Below are 21,585 nucleotides of genomic sequence, written 5' to 3'. Positions count from 1 at the left end.
AAGCATAATTACTACTACTAATTCAGCAAAGTAAAAATATTCCAAACAAATCATAAAAACAGAAATATTTTATATTAATTTATCAAACATATTATTATCTGACTGAAGAAATAAAATATTAAATACAGATGATACAAAATCGTGTGCAATACTTTGAGTGCTGATGTGTAAGATTAATATAAGCAAAAATTTTCCTATAAATGTCTCCAGAAATGTTCTACCTTGGGTTATTGCTAGTGAAATATTTCATCCTGATTGATTCTCGAAGGATAACATGAAACCGTAATGAAACTCTTGAGACCTAACTAAGGAACAAATTTTGTAATTTTATGTTTTTAGACTTGAAAAATCAAATAAAATAGGTCCCAGTTTGGTATCTATTAGTTTCCAAGAAAAAAATTGCAGTCCAAGAAAAATTGGAGCAAACAAAAAAATACTAAGATTTTCTGTAAACCAACTTTTGTTACATTATCCATAAAAAATTTTTAACATGATTTACAGAGGATTTAGTTTGGAGTCAGAAAATAAGTTCAAGTTTTAAAAATTTACTTTTATTCAAAATAAAACAGACTAAAAAATATGGCATAAAAGAAAGTTACAATTTTATACAGAAAAAAAAAATCTTCATCAAAATCTTAAAATAAGGAATTAAGTTGTGTTCAAGAATACCATGACGAATATCTAAACCAAACAATACCAAATTGTCAAACGTTTGAAGCCATGAAGAGATGTCTTATCAATACTTAAAATGAAGTAGATTCTGGTCAAAATAGTCAACACGAAATGCAAATCCTCAAGAATAAATATTTGATATGAGTGAATAGCTTCCTAATGCCTTAATCACTTAACCACACATACTGTTGTACACCAACATGCCAAGCACACTGAGATGCAATGTTCAGCTCTCCAAGCAACACCTACACTCTGTTCACTCAAACACGGCAGGATGTATAGTGAACATCATTACTGTCAAGAGAATTAACAATAGTGGTGGCTCTTTTACCTCGGGTACGTTAAATGAATCAGTCACAAGAGAAACTGGAACATACACTGTATAGCAATAATTTAACATATACCTTCCACCAAGAAAAAATGCATTTTATATATAAAGCTTCTACTAGCAGGCACATTACCGTATAGATAATGACAGTAAAGCTTAATCAGATATGTTTTTGTAATCTTCAGTTGGATTTGATACTTCCACATAATTTGGTGGACGGGAAAATATTTTTCTCAGGGAACACCAAGTCTGCTCTCAAATGACTTTTCAGTATATGGAGGAAATGCAAATCGTTGCAACATATTTTTGATCTGTTTAATGAAAATCATTTGGCAACAGTTTGCTCCCATCCTTAGTAAATATACACAAAAGAATTGCAGGTGAGATTAGCATCCATTACTTGAAGGCCCTAAAGGACTCTACTGTCGACATGTTTGCTTTTACATAATTTTCCTTTAGTGGGTAGAGCTCCTTTTTTTTAGAAAGGATCCAGCTAGGGATGTGTGGAATGGTAGTTTCTGTATCTCTTATACTTGTGTGGGTGCAAGCAGCTCGGTACAACCAGACCTCACAAATTAAAAGCACTTTTATTAAAAAACCTTTCAATTCAAAGTCAATGTCATTCCCCTTGAGAAAAGAAAATCTGAAATAAAATACATGATTATTTTGAAGTTTTTATTTTAAATGCGGTCTGTGTATTTTACTTTATGAATAAAATTCATAAATGTACAATTCTACTGTATTGAAATAGGAATACTTCAGTGTATGTAACTGCAATAATGATTTACCTCTCCTTAATTTTGTTCTCATTAGCTGTTACAACATAAAAATATGAATATAACAGCAACAACATTTGTAAATGGTACTGTATAGTACTGTGTTTTAATGCAAAATAAAAGAGAAAAAAAACCATTAACAGACAACCAAGAAAATAAACATGAAGCAGTTGATTTTGTTAAAAAAAAATTGTTAAAATATATCACAGAAAAATTCAAAATTCCATGAAGTACTCTGTCCAACATTTTCTTCCACAAGAATCTTCAGGAATATTTGACTACAGAAATAGTTTCTGTACGTAAAGGAACATTTAATACACAGTTCATTCAACGTAAAAGCATTATGAGAGTTAAGAAAGCTTCATCATAAAGAGTTAAGAAGCTAGATTTTCCAAATTGTAACGGCATCAATAGTTTAAAGCAAGTTATGGTCGGCTTGAAAAGTTTCTTCAAAATAAGCATGAGGCTGGGTTTCATAAAATATGCAATAACAGTGCATTCTGAATGATAAAAAGCAACGTCATAAATGAGTGGCAAGTTGTTTTAAAAAATTTCAAAAATCAGAGTATCACATCTAACACTGATTCCTTCATTTGGTCTTATATGATTACTGTATCTGGATAGAAGACCAATGAAGATATAATTGGTTCAACTATTTCAGTTAATTAAAGTACTTCAGGTAATGGAGATCGGAAAAGATATCCAGGAAGAAAAGAGAGCCAAAGATATGTTAATAAGTAAACTATAAATATTCTTTGAGAATACAAATCTTTTGCTCTTACAAGCATTAAAAATGTAACTGACCTCTAAAATTGCAAAATTAAAAATAAATTAAAATAGTTGATGTTCTATTTAATCATAATTATTATTATATTTTTCATACTTTGACTTCTAAACTTTTTACATTTCTTTTTTTTAAAACTTTGTCGTGTGTTTTGCACTTTTTTTATTATTACTTCTGCATGCAACATTTACAACATTGTCTTTACACCTTTTAAAATAAATTAGAAATGCTTTCAGCCACTTTAATTAAAAATTTATTCCTTTTACTGATGTAATTTTATTACACTTGATAAATCAAAGCCTCTACATAAATTGATGGAATTTTTTCTTGCCTTCAGTTAGAATTAAAAACGTTTTATTACATACCAATTTAAAAGATTTTTATTTCCTATTTGGTGGCCGTTCAAAAAGCTCAACTAGGACCGAGATCCTTATTAACTGAGCTAGGCCTCCTAGCACACTTACATACATACCTAATTTTGATGACTTTTAGAAATTTCACTAAATAAAATATATCATAAACCAATAGAAAAGGTCAAAGAGCATTTTTTTTACAATAAAATTTAAGTATTTTGAAGTGTTATCAGGAAATTTTCTCACTGAAACTTTCAGTCTGTAAAGAAAGCCAAAGATAAAAAATAATATTTTAATAGAATACACCAAATAATAGTATACTTCACCTAACAAATAATGATACATCCCAAGATATAATTTTATTTCAATAAACAAATATAATTAAATATTTTCAAAATATAATATTTACATAATAAATACATCAAGAAAGAACAATTCTTCTTGGCAGAGATAATTTTTGTATTCAGATTATTTTAACATGGTTATTTTAATAAAATATTTTACTTTCTTACACAGGCCTGTTCAAGAGGTATCCAACCATAAGCTGTGAAAAAAAATAGCTTACCAAGTTGCCTCCAATCAGTCTCCTTCAAGGAAGGTAACCCTTGAGACTTCACATACTTAAACCAATGATCCTTTCATTGATGAAAACATTTTTCATAGTCCTCTTTTGGAATGGCTATCAGCTGTGTTTCTTGTCCTTCTGACTATCAAATAGAACCTTAATTGACACATTCAGCTTGAAGAACTATCACAATCAGCATGTCTGATGAGCAAGAGCCTGGTAGACCTGAGGTATTCTGTGCTTGGTTAGATGATGATTAGAATAAAAACCCTTGATTGGATGTAAAAAATGAGTATGTTATACGCAACTATCATTCATGTGATTCCCACAGGTTGTAATGCCAAACTCTATCATAAAGTTGATGCAGAATCTTTAGATAGTTCAGTTTGTTGACAGTTTAGCCTTCTGATGCATATTCATGATGCACAACTCTGACATTTACTGTGACAATCTGAGCTTTGGTTTCTGGGTCATACTCACACACCCAAACAAGATTCATTAGTTATCACGGCCTTGGGAGGTTAGGATCACTGTTGGCATAATCCAGCATATTCTGTCTAACATACAAACAAATTTTTTTCTGAACAAGTAACATGATTAACAAACAAATTTTGGAGCTACTCAGCACGTGCCTTTATTTGTTACATCATGTGCAGAGAGTTTTGCTTTTGCTTAATTCCAATCTCATATGCAATTTCTCAGTAATCAGCTGATGATTTTCCATGATCAAAGTGCACATGTTTAAACATTTGGTCAAATGCTTTTTGAACAGACCTCATGCACTAAAAGTATGCGTAAAACAAGGTAGCACGAATTACATGAAGATTAAACAAAAAGTATAACATATGTGTTAAAAATTGTAACTACCTTAAAATTGAGTTTATCTTCACATATTGTTTATTAATGACTGGGAAAAAAATTAATTAATTTGAAAAAATATTAAAAAATTCAGAAGTCTCATGTGTCTGTTGAAGAGAATACTGCATACAAAAATAGATAAAATAGCTTTTTTTTAAATAAATATCTGATAACAGATCTGTTATAACAGATAAAGGTTGCGAAGAATTTTACAATTAAACAAAACTAAAAAAAAAAAGATGATTTGTTTTCTTACCCTTTCAAGATCCTGTCTTAACTGGACAAACATACGCATCTTCTCAACATCTGCTTGTTCCTGTTGTTTTGTTAGCATATCTACGTCTTCTGATCTTGGTGCTAATAAAGGTTTATTATGTCCAGCTCTACGTTTTAACACCCAGAAATTATAAATGCTGTTGATACCTTCACTGTCGACATCATGTTGACGCATTAAATCATTTGGACCAACATGCTTATCAAACTCTGCCTCAATTTCTTGCAGTCTGGTTAAAATAGAAATAAATTAAAGATTATATTTTATTCCACTAAATTTTCACTTCACAAGAAAATATTCTTAATTGGTATATTTGTATCAGCAAAGAAGGAAACCATCTCTTGAAACAATATAAGTTAATTCCATTAAAAAGTAATCATCCATTCACAAATTAAAAGCAAATATAAAAAATTATCTGTGACTTCTGGTTCTTTCCAAACATATTTTTTAGCATGTCTTTAAAAGAGTACTTCTGGAGGTAAATAAAAACTGAAGATGGTTTGCATATGTAACAATTCAAGATAAAAAGGTAATTATCAATAAATAAACTTTACAAAAGATAATTTATTATCATCAGGTATATTCTGGATATCGTATAAAAGTTTAATAATACTGGTAAAATTTTTAAATGCAGTTTAATAACTCGGTAACAAATCACTGAATTAAAATATTCAAACGAATCAATGAATGAAAAGATTTATTCATAATAACAAAATGAAATTTAACTGTGTAAACAGAACTGGAAGAAATGCAATAAAAAGTAAACATAAAATTCTACTTCTGTTATAAATAAAGCACACTATAGTTAAATTGATCTGCATATTTTATTTGTGCGATTTTTTTATTAAATTCAATAACATTTGTCATTTCTTTACTTAGTATTAATCCATTTTTAATAAGATATTCATAAATTTGGGGTTCATAAATTTAGCTAGCAGTTTGTCATGAACAAAGGGGCAGTTTTATATTAACAGATTATTTATGCACCATCTTTATATATGTTAGCATTATGTATTAAACTGTTTCCCCATTCATTAGTAAAAATGAGAAATAAAATAATACCAAGACTGAAATCTGGGATACGTGTAGTTCCAATTAAAGAAACTTTGAAATTTGTACCTGGTGTACAAATTTTGAAGAGGATGAAATTTCCTCTTTGGTGCAGTAAAATACAAGAGACATGAAATTTTCTTTATTAAAATAAACAAAAAGGATGTACCAAAAAATACAATCTGTATGAAAATTGATAAATAATTTAAGAAGAATATTAAAATTAAGTAAGCATAAACAAAAAGTAATAAGTATTATAAATTTTAAAGTAATACATTTAATATCTATAAACATAATACAATACATTAATATCTATAAACATGAACTTGCACAGAAATACATTGTATTCTGTTAAGTTAAGACTCAGCCATTTACTAAATGCAGCATTTATAACTTTTAATTTTTTTTTGCAATAACAAAACTTAGTAAAACAGACAAATAATATCAAAAAATACAGAAAACTATTCAGACCGTAAACTGTCTTTTCTACAGAGACCAATGACATCTGAGATTTTTAATTTCTATAATCATACTGCTTATTTATTAGGATATATTGTTTATTAAAAACAAACAAACACACAAAATAAATAAATTATAAATAAAAAAAATATAAGGTAGTTTTAATACATTGTTGACATTATGTCAATGTTCAGTACATAATGACTAAAATTTTTTTCATATCTTTACATGTAAAGAGTATTGTAAAATAGAAATTAGATTAACATTAAAAATGTTTTGAGTGTTGCAGAAAAACTTTGTAGTGCCAGACATTAAGCAGCCAAATCCATGGTTTGGCTAATAATTAAATTTTAAAAAACTTGAACCAACTTTATAAAATAATTAACACTATCAAATAAATATTAGAATTACACTTTACAATCAAAGCTGAGAAGGATGATGAATAAAATACACAGGAAGAACAGGTATGACAATCAGGAATAAAGAATATAGGATAAAACATCAGCATCTGAAAACATTTATATAATAATTAAAAATAAACCAAAAAAAGGCTTTATTTTAACATCTATACCAATAATCGTAAGATAGATATAAACAAATATTAACTAAATTATTTAAGCTTAATAACAATGTTAATACATTCAATTTAGACTAACATCTCAAGAATATTAGTATAAATTGTAAATTTTTATATTCAAGAGTATAATAATTTAAAAAATTTCTATACAAAATTATTTTAATATTCTTTAGAAAACTAATTTAATTTTTAATTTTTTCACACAGTGGCTGAGCATAATATATAACTTAAATATTTTGCACTAAATTTTTTTTGTATTTTTCCAGCATGTATGATAATCAAATAATGAGGAGTTATATTAAAAAAAGGTATGGGAGCCTGGATCCAGCATCACACTGTAGCACTCTACAAATTCTAAATCAGATTAGTATGTAATTGTTTTTCTAAGTCATTTAAACATTCACAGATTTATAATTTTTTCTTAGTTTTATTACTACCTTTTGTTAATTTTATAACTCAGAACTTTCAAATTTATATATATATATATATATATATATATAAGTTGATAAAAAACAACTAGGAATACAAATTCAATTGTGATTACATTATTAATCTCTTAAACAGTAAAAAAAAAAACTAAATCAAACAAATAATTTTTTATTTTTATTAATTTCTATTTTCTTTTTAAAAACATATATTTTAAGTATAACATAATTATTTTAATTACGTTTTTAATTCTGACTGTTTCATTTATATTTTTTAATGTAAAAGTATTTCTTTAATTTTAATAAAAATTTAAGGCAGATGTCATTTATTATTTAACAATGTTAGTCTATATCAAATTTTACATATTAAAAGTTAATTTAATAAAAATCCTTCATATATTGAATAAAATACTTCTAAATCTCAGTTGAGTGTGGAAACACTTAGCATGATATAAGATACAAAAGTTGTTCGAGTCACATAAGAGGTATAAAGTACAGAAACTTCTACATCAGAAAAATTATTGATTTTTTAACCCAAACTTTACAACAAAAAAAAGAAATAAGTTTTAATATTTGTCTGCAATGTTCAAAACAATAAAATGAATATCACAATAAGCAAAAGAAAAGAAGAATGCCAAAACATTAAGTATGTGTGAAATTAATTCATTTAGATTAAATTTTTGAGCATATTCTAAGTACTGACTATTCAGTTGAAGTGGCACACTTCAATTATTGATTACAAAAAAAAGAAAAAGATAATAAATCATCAGGGAAAGTAAATGCACATGTAGGATCGACTGCTACAATTAGTCACACAATAATAAAGATAATGAAATGTAAACTAACATAATTACGAGACAACTTTTTTAACATAACACAATTTGTAAATAATAGCTTCATTAAACTCCACCACCTAATTAAAATTATATTTCCAATTGTTTATTATAGTAACAAAAGAATTCTACAAGGGAAAAGAATTCTTCATATTTCTTGCCTGAAGTAAGTTAATTATTAACTATATGTTCAGACTATAGTGATCGATCAAGTTCCAAAAATTTTGAAATATTAATAGAAAATATATAAAAGCTAAAAAGACATACAGTCTTCATTTTGGTCGCATAATGTATAGTAGATGAAACGGAAACGATGTTGGAAGGTTGCTACTGAAATTCAAAATGAGTAGAGAAATATTAATTACATTATTTTAAATAAATCTCAGTAATTTATTTACGTTTTGAATAATTAAAATCATCATTGTAGCGTACAAGATAGGTTATAATTTATAAAACAAATACAGAACTTAATGCTATAAATGTAATTATGAAAGCATAACATATGTTTTTTTTGTGATTAATTCATAATTTAAGCTTCAAAGCTTGTGCATGGGAATATTAAATGTAAATGTGTAGTGCATGAAAAATACCAAGCCTAACCAGGATTCGAACACAGGACCTCCAGATGAAAGTCTGAAATGCTACCATTCAGCCACAGAAATCAGCAAATTCTATTTGAAAAATGATTCTAAAAAAAAAACTACATAAGAACTGATGAGTTTCATGAAAAATAACCCAACAGATTATAATTCATTATAGTTTCGATTCATACTTCCTCTTTTAATTTCATCTAAGATAAAAATATACAGATCAGCGGGTAAGTTTTTCTTCTACATTTGAATGAATGAGTAATATAATGATTGAGTAACCTATCAATTCAGATGGGCATATTTTTTTCTCTTTCACTCGCCCTTCTCTGTCTCAAGTTAAGTGAACTGAGAGAACTCAAGCCTTTACAAACATGTATGGGCATGTCCTATTCTTAAATGTATTTTCAGCATTAAATACGCCATTTTTAAATTTCAACCCCCTCTGGAGGGACCCCCAATGTCGCAATCAAAATTTCCCAAAAGACTCCTCCCCCCCTAATTTTTTATGGAGAACCCGAATTAGGTCTCAAAACCCATAGGGCAAATAGTCTGGATTCACCCAAACTGAACTGATAGATTCAGCATACATTATAATCAATGAGATTAAGCACAATATTACACAAGACCAACTGAATCAAGGTAATCCATTGAAAACACATTACCATCATTATTATAACTTTCATTGTTTATAGCGTTTCAATTTTCCTGATCGTAGAAGTATCTCTGGTCATTTATATGACAGCCACTTAATAAAAACTGCAAGCACTAAGAAAAGAGTGGAAATGTACAATGATATTCATTACATCATTTTAAATATTATTTTCTTTACAGTCTATGATCATCTTTAAAGGATGTACAAATTAGAAAGACCTTAAATACTGAAAATTTATCTTAGATAAATGTGCAGCTTTTATATTTGGAACGATGTGATATATACAAATAAAGGTCTAAAGAATAGCTACATAACAAAAAAGTTGGTTTCAGATATTAATTAATAAAATAAATTGAAGTTGTATAGAGTGTAAGAAGGTTTCATTCATGAGGTAACCGATATATTCAAAAATTAGACTAATGGAATTTAAAAATTGTTTACTATTTCTCTATTACACTGGTCATATTTTCTGTATTAAGTTATAAGTACATTATTACTGCATAAATGAAAAAGAACAATATGTTACTGAAAAGTCAAACTTCAAAAATTGTGATTTAGACCTACATTTGAGGTTATCCTTCAACATCTGACATGTGATCTTAGAAAAAAAATTAGATGAGTAATAACTTAGGAAAATTTAATTTAAAAGGGATTTAACTATTACCAAAAGGTAATGACACCAAAGAACTTAAGCAGTAGCAGATTATTAACATATCTTTTTCACTACCACATCAGATGTTTTAAACTGCATTTTATGATGTTAAAAGAAATGTAGACCTAGAAATATCATAGTATGACAAAATGATGGGTAGATTAACAGAAAAACAATACATGTTCAAGAAAAAAACAGAAGGAGTTAAGATATACACAAATCATTTTACAATAGAAATATGACTATATATTTCACTTACTTGGCAGCACGAGCTTGATTCTTTTCTTCAGATGTCATATCTTTTCTCTTTCTTCGTCGGCAATCTTCATCTTCTGATGCTGAACCACTTTTCTCCTTTTTACTAGTTACACTATGCTTCTGACAGTAAGACTGAAACAAGCACAGATAAAAAGTTGACTTATAAGTATCAAATTTGAAACATCAAATATAGATAAACATTAGTAAATATAAGATGTGACAAGTTCCAAGACCAAAGCGATTACAAATAAAACAATATTTATTATTATCATCATTCAATCTTACCTACCCTCGCTTCTGTTCTTTGTTTACATCGTTCATACAATGACTCAACACTCAAGAAAAACTTTATTTAAAATCACAGTCTTTTCTATTCATGTCACATTCTCAAAACTCATTTTTTCATTGTAATTTTTACATTAGGAAATAAAAAAAGGTGACCAGTGCTAAATCTGGTGAAAAAGGACGAACAGGTTAAATGATTTCTTTTTTTTTAAAAATACATAAATAATAACTAAAGAATATGCTAATGCATTGTCAAGCATATGACAAAGATCCATTTTCTGTAAACTCCGAATGAGTTCAGTGAATTCAAGCAGCCAATCACATCATTTCCTTATTAAATTTACCATACAGTCTGATTTTTCAGCACCAATCCATAAAGAATGATACTTTTTGTATCAAAAAATGGAATAGCATAGTTTTCACTCATGTTTATAACTATCAGTTACAAGTTTTTAGTATTTTTTTCCAGACTCAGCCACTGCACATCAGCAATAATAGATTGTAGATGAAATAGAATATATTATTATTTTTTTCATAACTGTATACGAAGCAATATGTTAAAGATTCAGCTTACAACTGGCTCAGGACTCCAAAAGGAATATTCTCAGCTATTCTATAAGTTAAGTGGCATAAAATGAACTATAAACTTTTGCCAGATCCCACTGAACAGTAAATATAACTGGCTATGGTAGAAGACCAATTATCTCTAAGGATTTTATGTTTTTAATAAGTGGTTTTGTTTTTATTATTTGTAACTACTTAAAAAAAAGATCATTAGGGAACCTCAGGAAAATAGTGAATAGTCATATTTAGGATAGAAGAAAATACTAACTGGTTTAAAATTTATTAACCTGGCATTAAAAATGGAAAGTGTGATAAAAATGCTGGAGAATATTTATTTTCCAGTTAAAGGATGAAACGGGTGCAACTACAAGATGAAATGATTAAAAAAAAAGAGGATAAGATATAAAAAATACATTTAGATTTTACTACTTACTCTTAACTTAACACCATCATCAGCATTTTCATCTTCAATAATGGCACGCATTTCAAGTCCATGCTTGAAGGCACAGGTGACATGGTATGCTGTTTTACATGTTTTTACAGAACACTGAATACAAGCACCGACACGTTCTCGACATAATACACAAATAAGTGCCCATCTACTTTGCTGAAATTTAATGAAAAGATTTGTCAAAAACAAAAAATTACACACATCAGAGAAAGAAAACACACGCAAAAGAATTATCATATAATTAAAATCTGAAATAAAATAATTAAAGGGATAAAAATATTTAATGGTATAAATAATATATTATAAATAAAAATCGTCGTGTTTTATAATTTTTTACACAAGAATTACACTTTCTATATATTTGAACTGTTAGAAGCACTGCAAAGAGAAATTTTTTTAAGCTTTAATCTGTTAGCCATTTTAAGTCATATAAAAATTTAACTGTAAGGTGAATTTTGTAAACGTGTTTCATTACTGAGTGTATTTTTTAATGTCTGTTAATAGAATTTTTTTTTTTTTTAATAAAGAGAAGAGTATATGAATTTCCAAAACATGATGGAAAGAAATCACAATATTTTATACAAATAAAATTATTAATAGACTGTTTGAAATAACATATAACAATACCAACAACATTAGTCCACTTAATTGATTAAAGTAATTCTACTTCTTGTAAATAACAAGAGTAACAATGTATAATTGCAATACATGAAATAAAAAGTTTTAACACTCCTTTTTAAAATAACATCAGTAACATCTATGGAAAAAAATTATTATTACTTTACACAATTAATTAAAAGTATATTTGTTCATTATTAAAGAACTGATCCTCTATTAAAACTACCTCTCAAAACCCAACTTATAATACCCTCTCAATCATTAGGACATAAAGCCTAACTATTTTACCTGAAAATTCTTATCAGAGCCTTATACGTACTGGCATCCCCACAATAAAACTCGTAGAAAACAAATTTGTCAGAATGCTAATTTAATTAGTATGATAGTATTGTTTGCTACTGATTAAATCTTTAAAAGATTAATGTAGATCAAGAACCTTCTACAGTACATATTTCATTAAAAATATCAAATCTCATTAGTATGTGAAGGAGCAGGCAACTATCACTATGCAATGAAATTATAATACTACTGCAAATAGTGTATTACACTTGCTACTATGACACTTGCAATAGTAACATGATTTTTATTTATTCTGATTGAATGTAAACAGAATTATACTACATTTACAATTGAGATTAAGTTATTCAGCTAGTTAAAATACTGAAGTAAAAGTCTGCACAAAGTCTAATATTAACTAGAGAAATAAATTAAAAAGATTTCAAACTTTATTCAAGACATTAAAAGTATAGAATCAAACTGATCTATTCAATGAATTGGATCTAAACTGAAATTTATAAACTCTTTAATTATTAACATAAAACTAAGAAATATTTTAGACCCTATAGAGCAGCATTTCTCAACCAGGGTCACAGTGTCATGAAAGGAGGTCATAAATTACCCTACAACTTTACACATAAACAATGAAATCATTTTATGAGAAAAAAAATCATTTACTATAAACATTTTACTAACATTTATAAGTACACATATAAAAAAAATAAATTAATGAAATGACTGTTTGGTTTTCATTTAAAAGTTTCTCCGTATGTGGAGCTAGATTAGAAACAAAAAAGCAAATTGTTTTTAAGTGATAAAAGACTATTTCTACGTTTAGTTTTTAACACAACCATAGATGAAAAATCCTTTTTACAGAGGTAAAACATGGCGAAAAGGATTAATATTTTCAAAATTTATGTCCATATTCGCTTTGACGAGCAAGCGAAAACGTGTCTAAATCTTCAGATGTGAGTTGTAGTCATAGCATTTTATCAGTAGACATTTCAATGAAAATTTTTTCTCAACATAATAGAAAGCGAGTGTGAAAACATATCAAAATTTTTTTTTGAAGGCGAACAATCCAGATATCAATGAAAGCGTGAACTTTGCCTATCATTAATAAAATGTTTTTATCACATCCTTATCAATACCCATCACTATCAATGCAGCTAAATAATTTTAACTAGGTTTCATTGGGTTGGGGTTGGGGGTCATGAAATATTCATTATCCTTTTTTTTTTAACTTTTTGGGGTTGTAGAGCTAAAGTTTGAAAATTACTGCTATAAAGATTATATTAAGATGATAATAGATTACATAAAATGATAGATTATTATTAAAATGAATTTATAGTATTACAAAGAAATGTAGTTATCAGTGGAAACAGGACTTTTAACTTTTTTTAAAGCAATGTTAATATTATTTCAAATAAATTAAAGTATTAATTCAAGATATTAAAAGTATAAAATCAGACAGTTCTATTCGATGAGAGCAGCTTTAAAAAATTTTAGGTCAAACCTTGCACTAAATCTAAATATAGATGTAAACATTCATTTTAATAAATTCTTTGTCGTATTTATTTTTTTCTTGTACTTAATATTTTCCTGTTATTTTACCGCCAAAGATTTTTAGACATCTTTGAGAGTCTTGGTCCTACTCAACATGACTTTTCAGGATTCTACTGTAATTTAGGTCTTTAATTAGTTGCAATTACTATCAATCAAAGTAGATTATAAGTCCAATTACAATGTACATTGCAATGTACATATCATAACTTCATTTACATACTAAACAACAGAAAAGATACTTACAGGTATATTAGATATCTTGGTAATGGGTTCCATCTTTTCTACACAGCCGATGCTAACTTCTGGAATCCATAGAGCACAGGATACGTGCGCCCATTTTTGACCAGATCGTGTACATTTCATGGCACCGCCTTTATTCGGGCAGAGAACACATTCTGGGCGTTGACCAAGAAAACACGTCCGACACAACCAAGAACCAGGAGGAATGGATGTGATACCATAACAAGCTTGATGTACACATATGTTACAGCAATCACAGAAAACCATCTCGTTTCCTTCTTCTGAGTCCGGCTTTACATCGAATCAAAAAACTTATTAATTTAAATTCTATACAAGCAAATAAAACATAAATTTGAAATAAATTTAGATAACTGTTAACAGCAGTACGTAGCATTGACAATTGTAAATATTATCGGTATACAGGTATTTTTGCGTATATATTTATTACAAATGTGATAGGTAAACTTTTACAGTAAATTGGAGCAAATCAAAATTATACAATTTTTAATAACTACTTATATAATTACATAAATAATTTACACTGTAAAGAGTTCAATGAAAGTTGACTTCATTGAACATAATAGCAATACATAATTTGCCTATACTGTACAATTAATCTATTTCTACCAAAAAATTCTTCACTTAATTAAAAAAATTTAAATTAATAGTATTACATTTAGTCATGTAATTTACATAATTTTTTTTTAACCAGTCACAGAAAAAATTCCACTGCAGATAAAATACTAGAGATATTTTACCTTCTTATTTTATACAGAATATAACTGTACTTTTCAAATTAAAAAAAAAACCTTTTTATACACATAAAAGCAGACAAAAAAGTTTGTATACTTTCCTGAGATTGTTATTTATTCTTACATAGTGGAAAAATAATGATACAAAAGTTTAAAAAATCCAAAAAAATCAATAATATAAAAAATTATTTCTTGAGGAAGGGTGAGAATTTGGGGCAATTTTTTTTAAATAGTAAGAAATGCATGTGCGCAAGTTCTGCGCTTAATATAGAGTGGAGTTATTTTGCAACATTTTGAGAAAATTGACCTCAAAGAAACTATCTACCACATCCCTTTGGAGACACTCACTCCAAACTTTTATCAACAAATTTCCCCGTATACATGAGTTTCTTGCCAAATTTCATCAAAATCTGTTTATAAAGTCAAAAGTTATTAATCTTCCAATACAAATATGTATGTACAAATATATAATCCACAATATATAACCCACCTTTTCTTTGTTTTTTATGGGTTCCTGGGTCAAAAATGTTGAGAAATGAAAAAACTCATATCCCATTTATTGATAGATTACATACTTTTTCTTCGTGCAGTATAGTTCTAGAGCTATAATGCCAGGAAAGTAAAAATGAGTTTTAACCGAGATAAATGATATTTTTAAATTAATCACTTTTTTCATAATAAATATTATCATTATTTTAGATATAATTTTAGTCTAATTCACAGCAAAGCAAATAAATCCTGTTAAGTGAACAAAACTTTCAAATTAATTCCATTTCATGCATATGTGATTCAACCATACAAAGAACATTTAACATTAATAAACTTAAATGGTAATATCAAAGTACTTTTAGAGTCCATTATCAATAATTTTTTTTTTATTTTAGAACAAGTAGAAGTAAAAAAGTAAAATCTCCAGTTCTAACAAACACATTTGATAGATTCTTTTTTCATCCTTTTTGGCTATAAGGTACTTTTTTAATCAATTGTTGAATTTGGAGAAAATGATTAGATGTTTGGCTAGTGTTGCCAATTTATGATAAATGATAAAATTTATTTCGTTCACATTGAATTGTAAAACACTGAACTATAGACTTGTTCGTGCAATCCCTCAGTCATCCTTGAAAAGATGTTTGTTTATCTTTCAGTGAAAAGTGATTTGTTTCAAAAACTGAGTAGCTCATGATGTACTTGTTTTAAAGCCTACAAAGAAAATAATTGATCTGCCTTTTGAATTTAGTTTTTGTTTTTTGTAGCAAAACACAATAGGGTAAGAAATAAGATTTTACCTTTATAAACTGGAAAAAATCTCATCCGGTGTAATTTTATTTACTTATAAGAAATTATGACTTGTCTAAACTTATTAACTTTATACATAACTGTCTAAAGATTACACAAGTGAATATATAATTAATTTAATATTTCACAGTTATCATAATAACATATAAAATCTGATACAGAGTACAAATTTCTAAAGTTCATATGATTACAATTCCAGACACTGTCAACTTTTATAAATTTTAAATGAAACTATTTCCAATTACCCCGAGAAAATTGATATTTACATTCACTATTATCACAGCAATGCAAACTACTTGGATTTCTAATTGTATTCAGGATTAAGAAATCCAGTGAATGAAAATTTCTTCCATGAATAACTCATGTGAATGCAGTATTACAAACTGATTGTGATGTAGATTATAATGTAATGGCCTTTTAATTTCCAGAGAGAAGCAATTTTTACTGCAATATTTATTTAAGTGTCTCAATACAAAATTGATAGTCAGTTATATGATCCTCTTATCTAGGTAAAATGGACTCAACTCCCAGAAATTGAAGGCAGAACGTGTACTTGCTTTCCGGAGGAGGCTTTAAGCTTTCCTCTGTGAGAGATTGCTCGTCTCTTACTTCTTGATATTTTAAGTTCTGCAAGGAGAGGGGTATAAGTTTGCTCCAGCTAGGTTCATGTTAAGGATTAATTTTATTAATCATGGCCTGTTGGTATTGATATATAATTTATTTATATAACAGCTTCCACTTACCAACAATCCCCAATAGTATGTTCGAGCACTTTTGGATTAGTAATCCATACTCAGGAACATTGATGTGTTATAATAATTTAGATTTATAATTATAACTTGAATTTAAAAAAAAAAATTATAGATATAACAATTGATAGTCAAAAGGTAAAATGTGTTATCCGTTGACATTACATACTGACATGACGGATAACGTAGACATTATTTTACCTGTTGACAATCAATGGTTATATTTAGAATTCTAGTTTTTAATCTTTTTTTTTTTAAATTTAAGTTAATATAATTAAAAATTTATGGAGTAAATTATTATAATTATAACACATCAATGTTCCCGAGGATGGATTACTAACCCAAAAGCACTCGAACATGCTATTGGGGCTTGTTGGTAAGTGAAAGCAATTATATAAATAAATCATGTTGAGGATAGTAAGATCGGTAGTCACTGCACCCTACTGTAATCTAATGGAACAACCCAGACTCCTGTTTTACTAATCAGTGCCTGACGGCCAAAGTGCATGTTGGTTAGAGGGAGGGCCATGCAGTACCTCCTAAATGTAAAAAAAAAATAAATTGGTTGATGACAAAGAAAAATGACTAATGATGAGTACAAAAATTAGGTATATAAAATTTAAAGTACATGTGTTGATCTGTTGACCTAGCTAAAGAATCAAATAAATTAGGTTCTAAGAAAAAGAAAAAACTACCTTCAGGCTAGATTTAGGAATGAAAAATTCAAAACACCGCTTTAGAATGAATTTCAGAATAAAGTGGAATGGCAAATAAAAAAAAATAGATTGTTGATTATATTTAAGGTATTCCACACACTTAACATTTTGAAGCACATCAATATTATTATTGCAAATAACTATAATAATATCACAATTATGAACAGATTGAATGAAATGACAATGAAAAAAAAATAGGCTTAAAAAAAGGGAAAGCTAACTATGTTAAGATTAACATGGAGCAGAAAAGAATGCTGATGCATCGATCAAACCAACACAGTGACATGAAAAAGATATACAGTATATACATTAGAAAGAAGCTTTAAAACAATTATTATACAAAACTTATTTAATCATTATTAAAATTAAAAATTCATACCGATCTGCAAACATCACAGACAACATTTTCATCAAACTCGATTCCAAGACCTTCTTCAGCTTTAACGATTGTCTGAACTTTATCCCAGCATCTGACTTCTAATTCTTCCATCAATCGCTCTAGTTGTTCTTCTCTGACAGGCTGGTACCCTATAATCAAATTAAAATTAATGAAACATGCACCTAGATTCATTAGTGGGAAATTGCCAAATAACTGGTAATCACACTTGCTATAGCATTATTAAATTATAATTATGACTTTTAGGTAATTAAAAAGATATTTCAGCCAGTTAAAAGAACACATCACGTGCACCATACATTTGATAGTAATTATTTTCCTTCTGTTAAACCACAATCTACTATCTCTGGTAAAAATGAACACATTTCTATTAACGCTAAAACTATACATGGATATCAGAGAAAGTATGCAAAATTTCTAATACTAATTAGAAAAACACTATTAATAAACAACTTAAAAGCCAAAAACTAAACAGGTAAATGGCAATCCAGTATTTTATACAATTATACATAATTTTACTTATAACATATAAAGTTTAAAAAGTAAAACTTCTCATGTTTTAAATCTATGTCACCAACTCTTATTTTCTTGTATCTTATTCGTTTTCTTGTTATTGTTTTTAGCAAAACAATAAATATCTTGTAGCATCTGTATATTTGAGGATGTATATTTGATCATTTTTAATCAATATTCTAATAAAGTATAATGGAAGCAACACAATAAAAGATAGAAATAATGTAAAGTAATTTAATAAACAGGCAATATTTTATAAAAAATGAATACTGTGTAACTTAATTTCCTGAAAATAAATCTAAAAATTCCAGTAATGTAAAACTAAATGAACATATTTTGACATACATTTAGAAAAAAATTATTATTTTTTTAAATGTATTGATTACTATGACTTTTCTATCTGCTGGTGTAGCTACTTTTTGAATACTTTCCTGAATATTAAACGACAGACAAAGTGTTTCTTTAGTGTCTTTCTCTTATGCCAATTTTGCATGTACTTCTATAGCTACCTCTCATCACAGATTCAACTGAATGTAAATAATCAAACCATTAGAATAAAGTGGCTACTACTGACAAGCACATTTGCAACTAGAAAAAATGTTTGTTCTCCCCAAAAGGCTGATTACAAAATTAGGTGTCTACTTGATACAGTAACTGAAGAAAAAGTGGCAAGCAGATATCAACAGAAGAAATCATGACTAGAATCTCAATAATCAACAAAAAAAAGGTCTTCTTCAGAATCTTCATCACAAATGATTTTGCATGAAATAATGCATGTATTAATGGTACATAATACTTTAGGGGTATTTCTCTAAAGTTATCTTACAGAAATCTTTAAACAGTGTAAAAAATCAATGAAACTGATTTCAACATAAATAAATTACAAGCAGGTGAAATTGCTAAAAACAATAAAAGATAAACAAATAAAATAGAGCAAGAAAATAAGAGTTGGTGACAAATTTAAAATATGAGCTCATGACATATTAAGAAACTTACAAGATGGTAAAAAAATGTGAACACATAAACAAACATTAAATGTACAGAAAGTCATGCTGAGGATGATGACTGACTTCATAGTATCTTTTGATTGTCAGCAATACTTAAAATTCAGGGATTTCACTTTTTATCAATGTTTCTTAGATGTTTATTTGAAAATTGGAGTAATCAGACAATTAATCTGACACATAATAAAAAAAATTAAAAGAAATTTTACAATGGAAAAGCCCATTAAAAAAATAAAGAATAAACTTCAACTTACCCATTGCAGCTCTCTCCCCATTGAGTATTTTTAACCATGCTATATCAAGATTATCTAAATCATACGAACAAGCTTTTTCCGCTTTTGTTGGCATATTTGATAAATAATGTTCTTCGGGTTTAAAAGAATCATCTTTTGTGATGCGTACATACTTTGATTTAGGTCTAAAACAAAAATTAATCATACATTAGGCAAGGAACATACATTTGCAAAATAAAAATACATACATTTATAACACTAATTTTAAAAAAAAGGTCACCACCAACAGTTCCCTCCTAAAAAGATCATTTTCCAGATTATATTAAGTATGACAGTTAAAAGTACAGCACACACAAAGGTACATAAATATTTTTACAAAAATAAACAATATTAACAGGCCAATGATTAAGCCTATTAAAATACTTTATTGGGTCTTAATGTTTTAATGGATTTATACCACAATTGACAAGCAAACCCCTATAATCCATGTACTGAGTGATGCTGAAGTTGATGTGCTCAAAGATTTCTTTTTTTCTCTTTTTCTTTGATGTTTAAGCACATTCCCTCTCGCAATCTGTTTGTATTTTATATTTATACTTTGAAACTACCTTCACAAGACATTATATTTATTTTTTTAATTGGCTGAATGGGATTTTTACTACAATTATATTTATTAGCCTATTGTAGTAGAGACAAAAACTCTCTCGAGGACCTGCTTCCGAAGTTAAAATGGATTGTTTCTAACCTTTTTTTTTTGGCATTTTAATAAATTTAAACATCACACACTGAAACAATACAATAAATGCAATACATTAAATTAACAATAGTTAATCATGATGTTGTTGTACACTGACTGAAATTAAATTAATTTGAGCTATGTAATTTTTGGGATTATGAATCAAGTGGCCCAAAGTGAAAACTTTTTTGATGACTTATCTGAATGATTAAATTCATAGTGAATCATTTCTTGACTGAAGTAAACATCATATACAGAACTGCAGTGGAGGAACTGTAACAACATGATAGGACTCACAGGAAGCAGTCTATTAATAGGTCTACTTATATTTGGATAAATCTGATTTATCAACCATGTTTTTAAAGTAAATAAAAATGTATAATTTTTTTAATTCATGCATACCAATTAAGGAAATTTGTTAACATGAAGAAAAAACTGAAAACTTTATATAAGTTTATAGTGTTATTTATGGACACAGTCCTTATAGCAGGATAGTTTTTTACAGATTAAAAAAACAAATGCATGTACCTTCTTTATCTCTGGTCATGTCAAGTGATAGTCATTATCATGATGAGTCATTATTCAGATGAAAATGTTTTGATGTATTTCTAATAATAATTTATAAATTTCTCACAAGTAATTAATACTAAATAAATTATTTCAGCTCATGTTTATAAGCAGATTGAATGCGTAACAGACATAAATTCTAAGTTATGTCATATTAATGATAATAATTCTTTTGTTAGAATATACATAAAATTAGAAACAACAGTCTAAAATTTCTATTTTTTATGATTAAATAACAATTATCTCATGAAAAAAATTATATAAACATAAATAAAATTGTTATCACACACCAACATACTGAAGAATTAGTCGGTTATCAAGCATAATCAGGAAACAATAGACTATCTTACATAGATAATCACTTTTAAAAACTAATTAAATTTTTTAATTCACACCAACAGCTTTATCTTTCTTATTATGTAAGTCATATCATTTGGTTAAATGTCTTAGCTTGAAGCACATCTGATTACATTTTATTAATAAACAGCATCTTTGGTAGTGTCTTACTGTCGAAAT

The 21,585-nt window shown here is 27.6% G+C and overlaps 1 protein-coding gene across 3 annotated transcripts in view; it reads right to left on the bottom strand.

Moving 5' to 3' along the window:
* The window catches only part of rno (PHD finger protein rhinoceros), a 63,799-nt gene that overhangs the window by 11,608 nt on the left and 30,606 nt on the right, over positions 1 to 21,585 (bottom strand). For all 3 annotated transcript variants that reach the window (XM_075372483.1, XM_075372481.1, XM_075372482.1), the window contains exons 7-12: positions 19,788 to 19,951; positions 17,999 to 18,147; positions 14,110 to 14,397; positions 11,389 to 11,562; positions 10,108 to 10,238; positions 4,593 to 4,839 (exon numbers count right to left, since the gene is read on the bottom strand). In XM_075372483.1, coding sequence (XP_075228598.1) covers positions 4,593 to 4,839; positions 10,108 to 10,238; positions 11,389 to 11,562; positions 14,110 to 14,397; positions 17,999 to 18,147; positions 19,788 to 19,951 — 1,153 coding nt within the window. The remainder of the gene's footprint in view (positions 1 to 4,592; positions 4,840 to 10,107; positions 10,239 to 11,388; positions 11,563 to 14,109; positions 14,398 to 17,998; positions 18,148 to 19,787; positions 19,952 to 21,585) is intronic.

This window comes from Lycorma delicatula, chromosome 8 (genome assembly GCF_047948215.1).
Source record: "Lycorma delicatula isolate Av1 chromosome 8, ASM4794821v1, whole genome shotgun sequence".
Classification (NCBI taxonomy): domain Eukaryota; kingdom Metazoa; phylum Arthropoda; class Insecta; order Hemiptera; family Fulgoridae; genus Lycorma; species Lycorma delicatula.
Note: the sequence above shows the minus strand (reverse complement) of the source record. Positions and strands in the feature narration are given on the sequence as shown.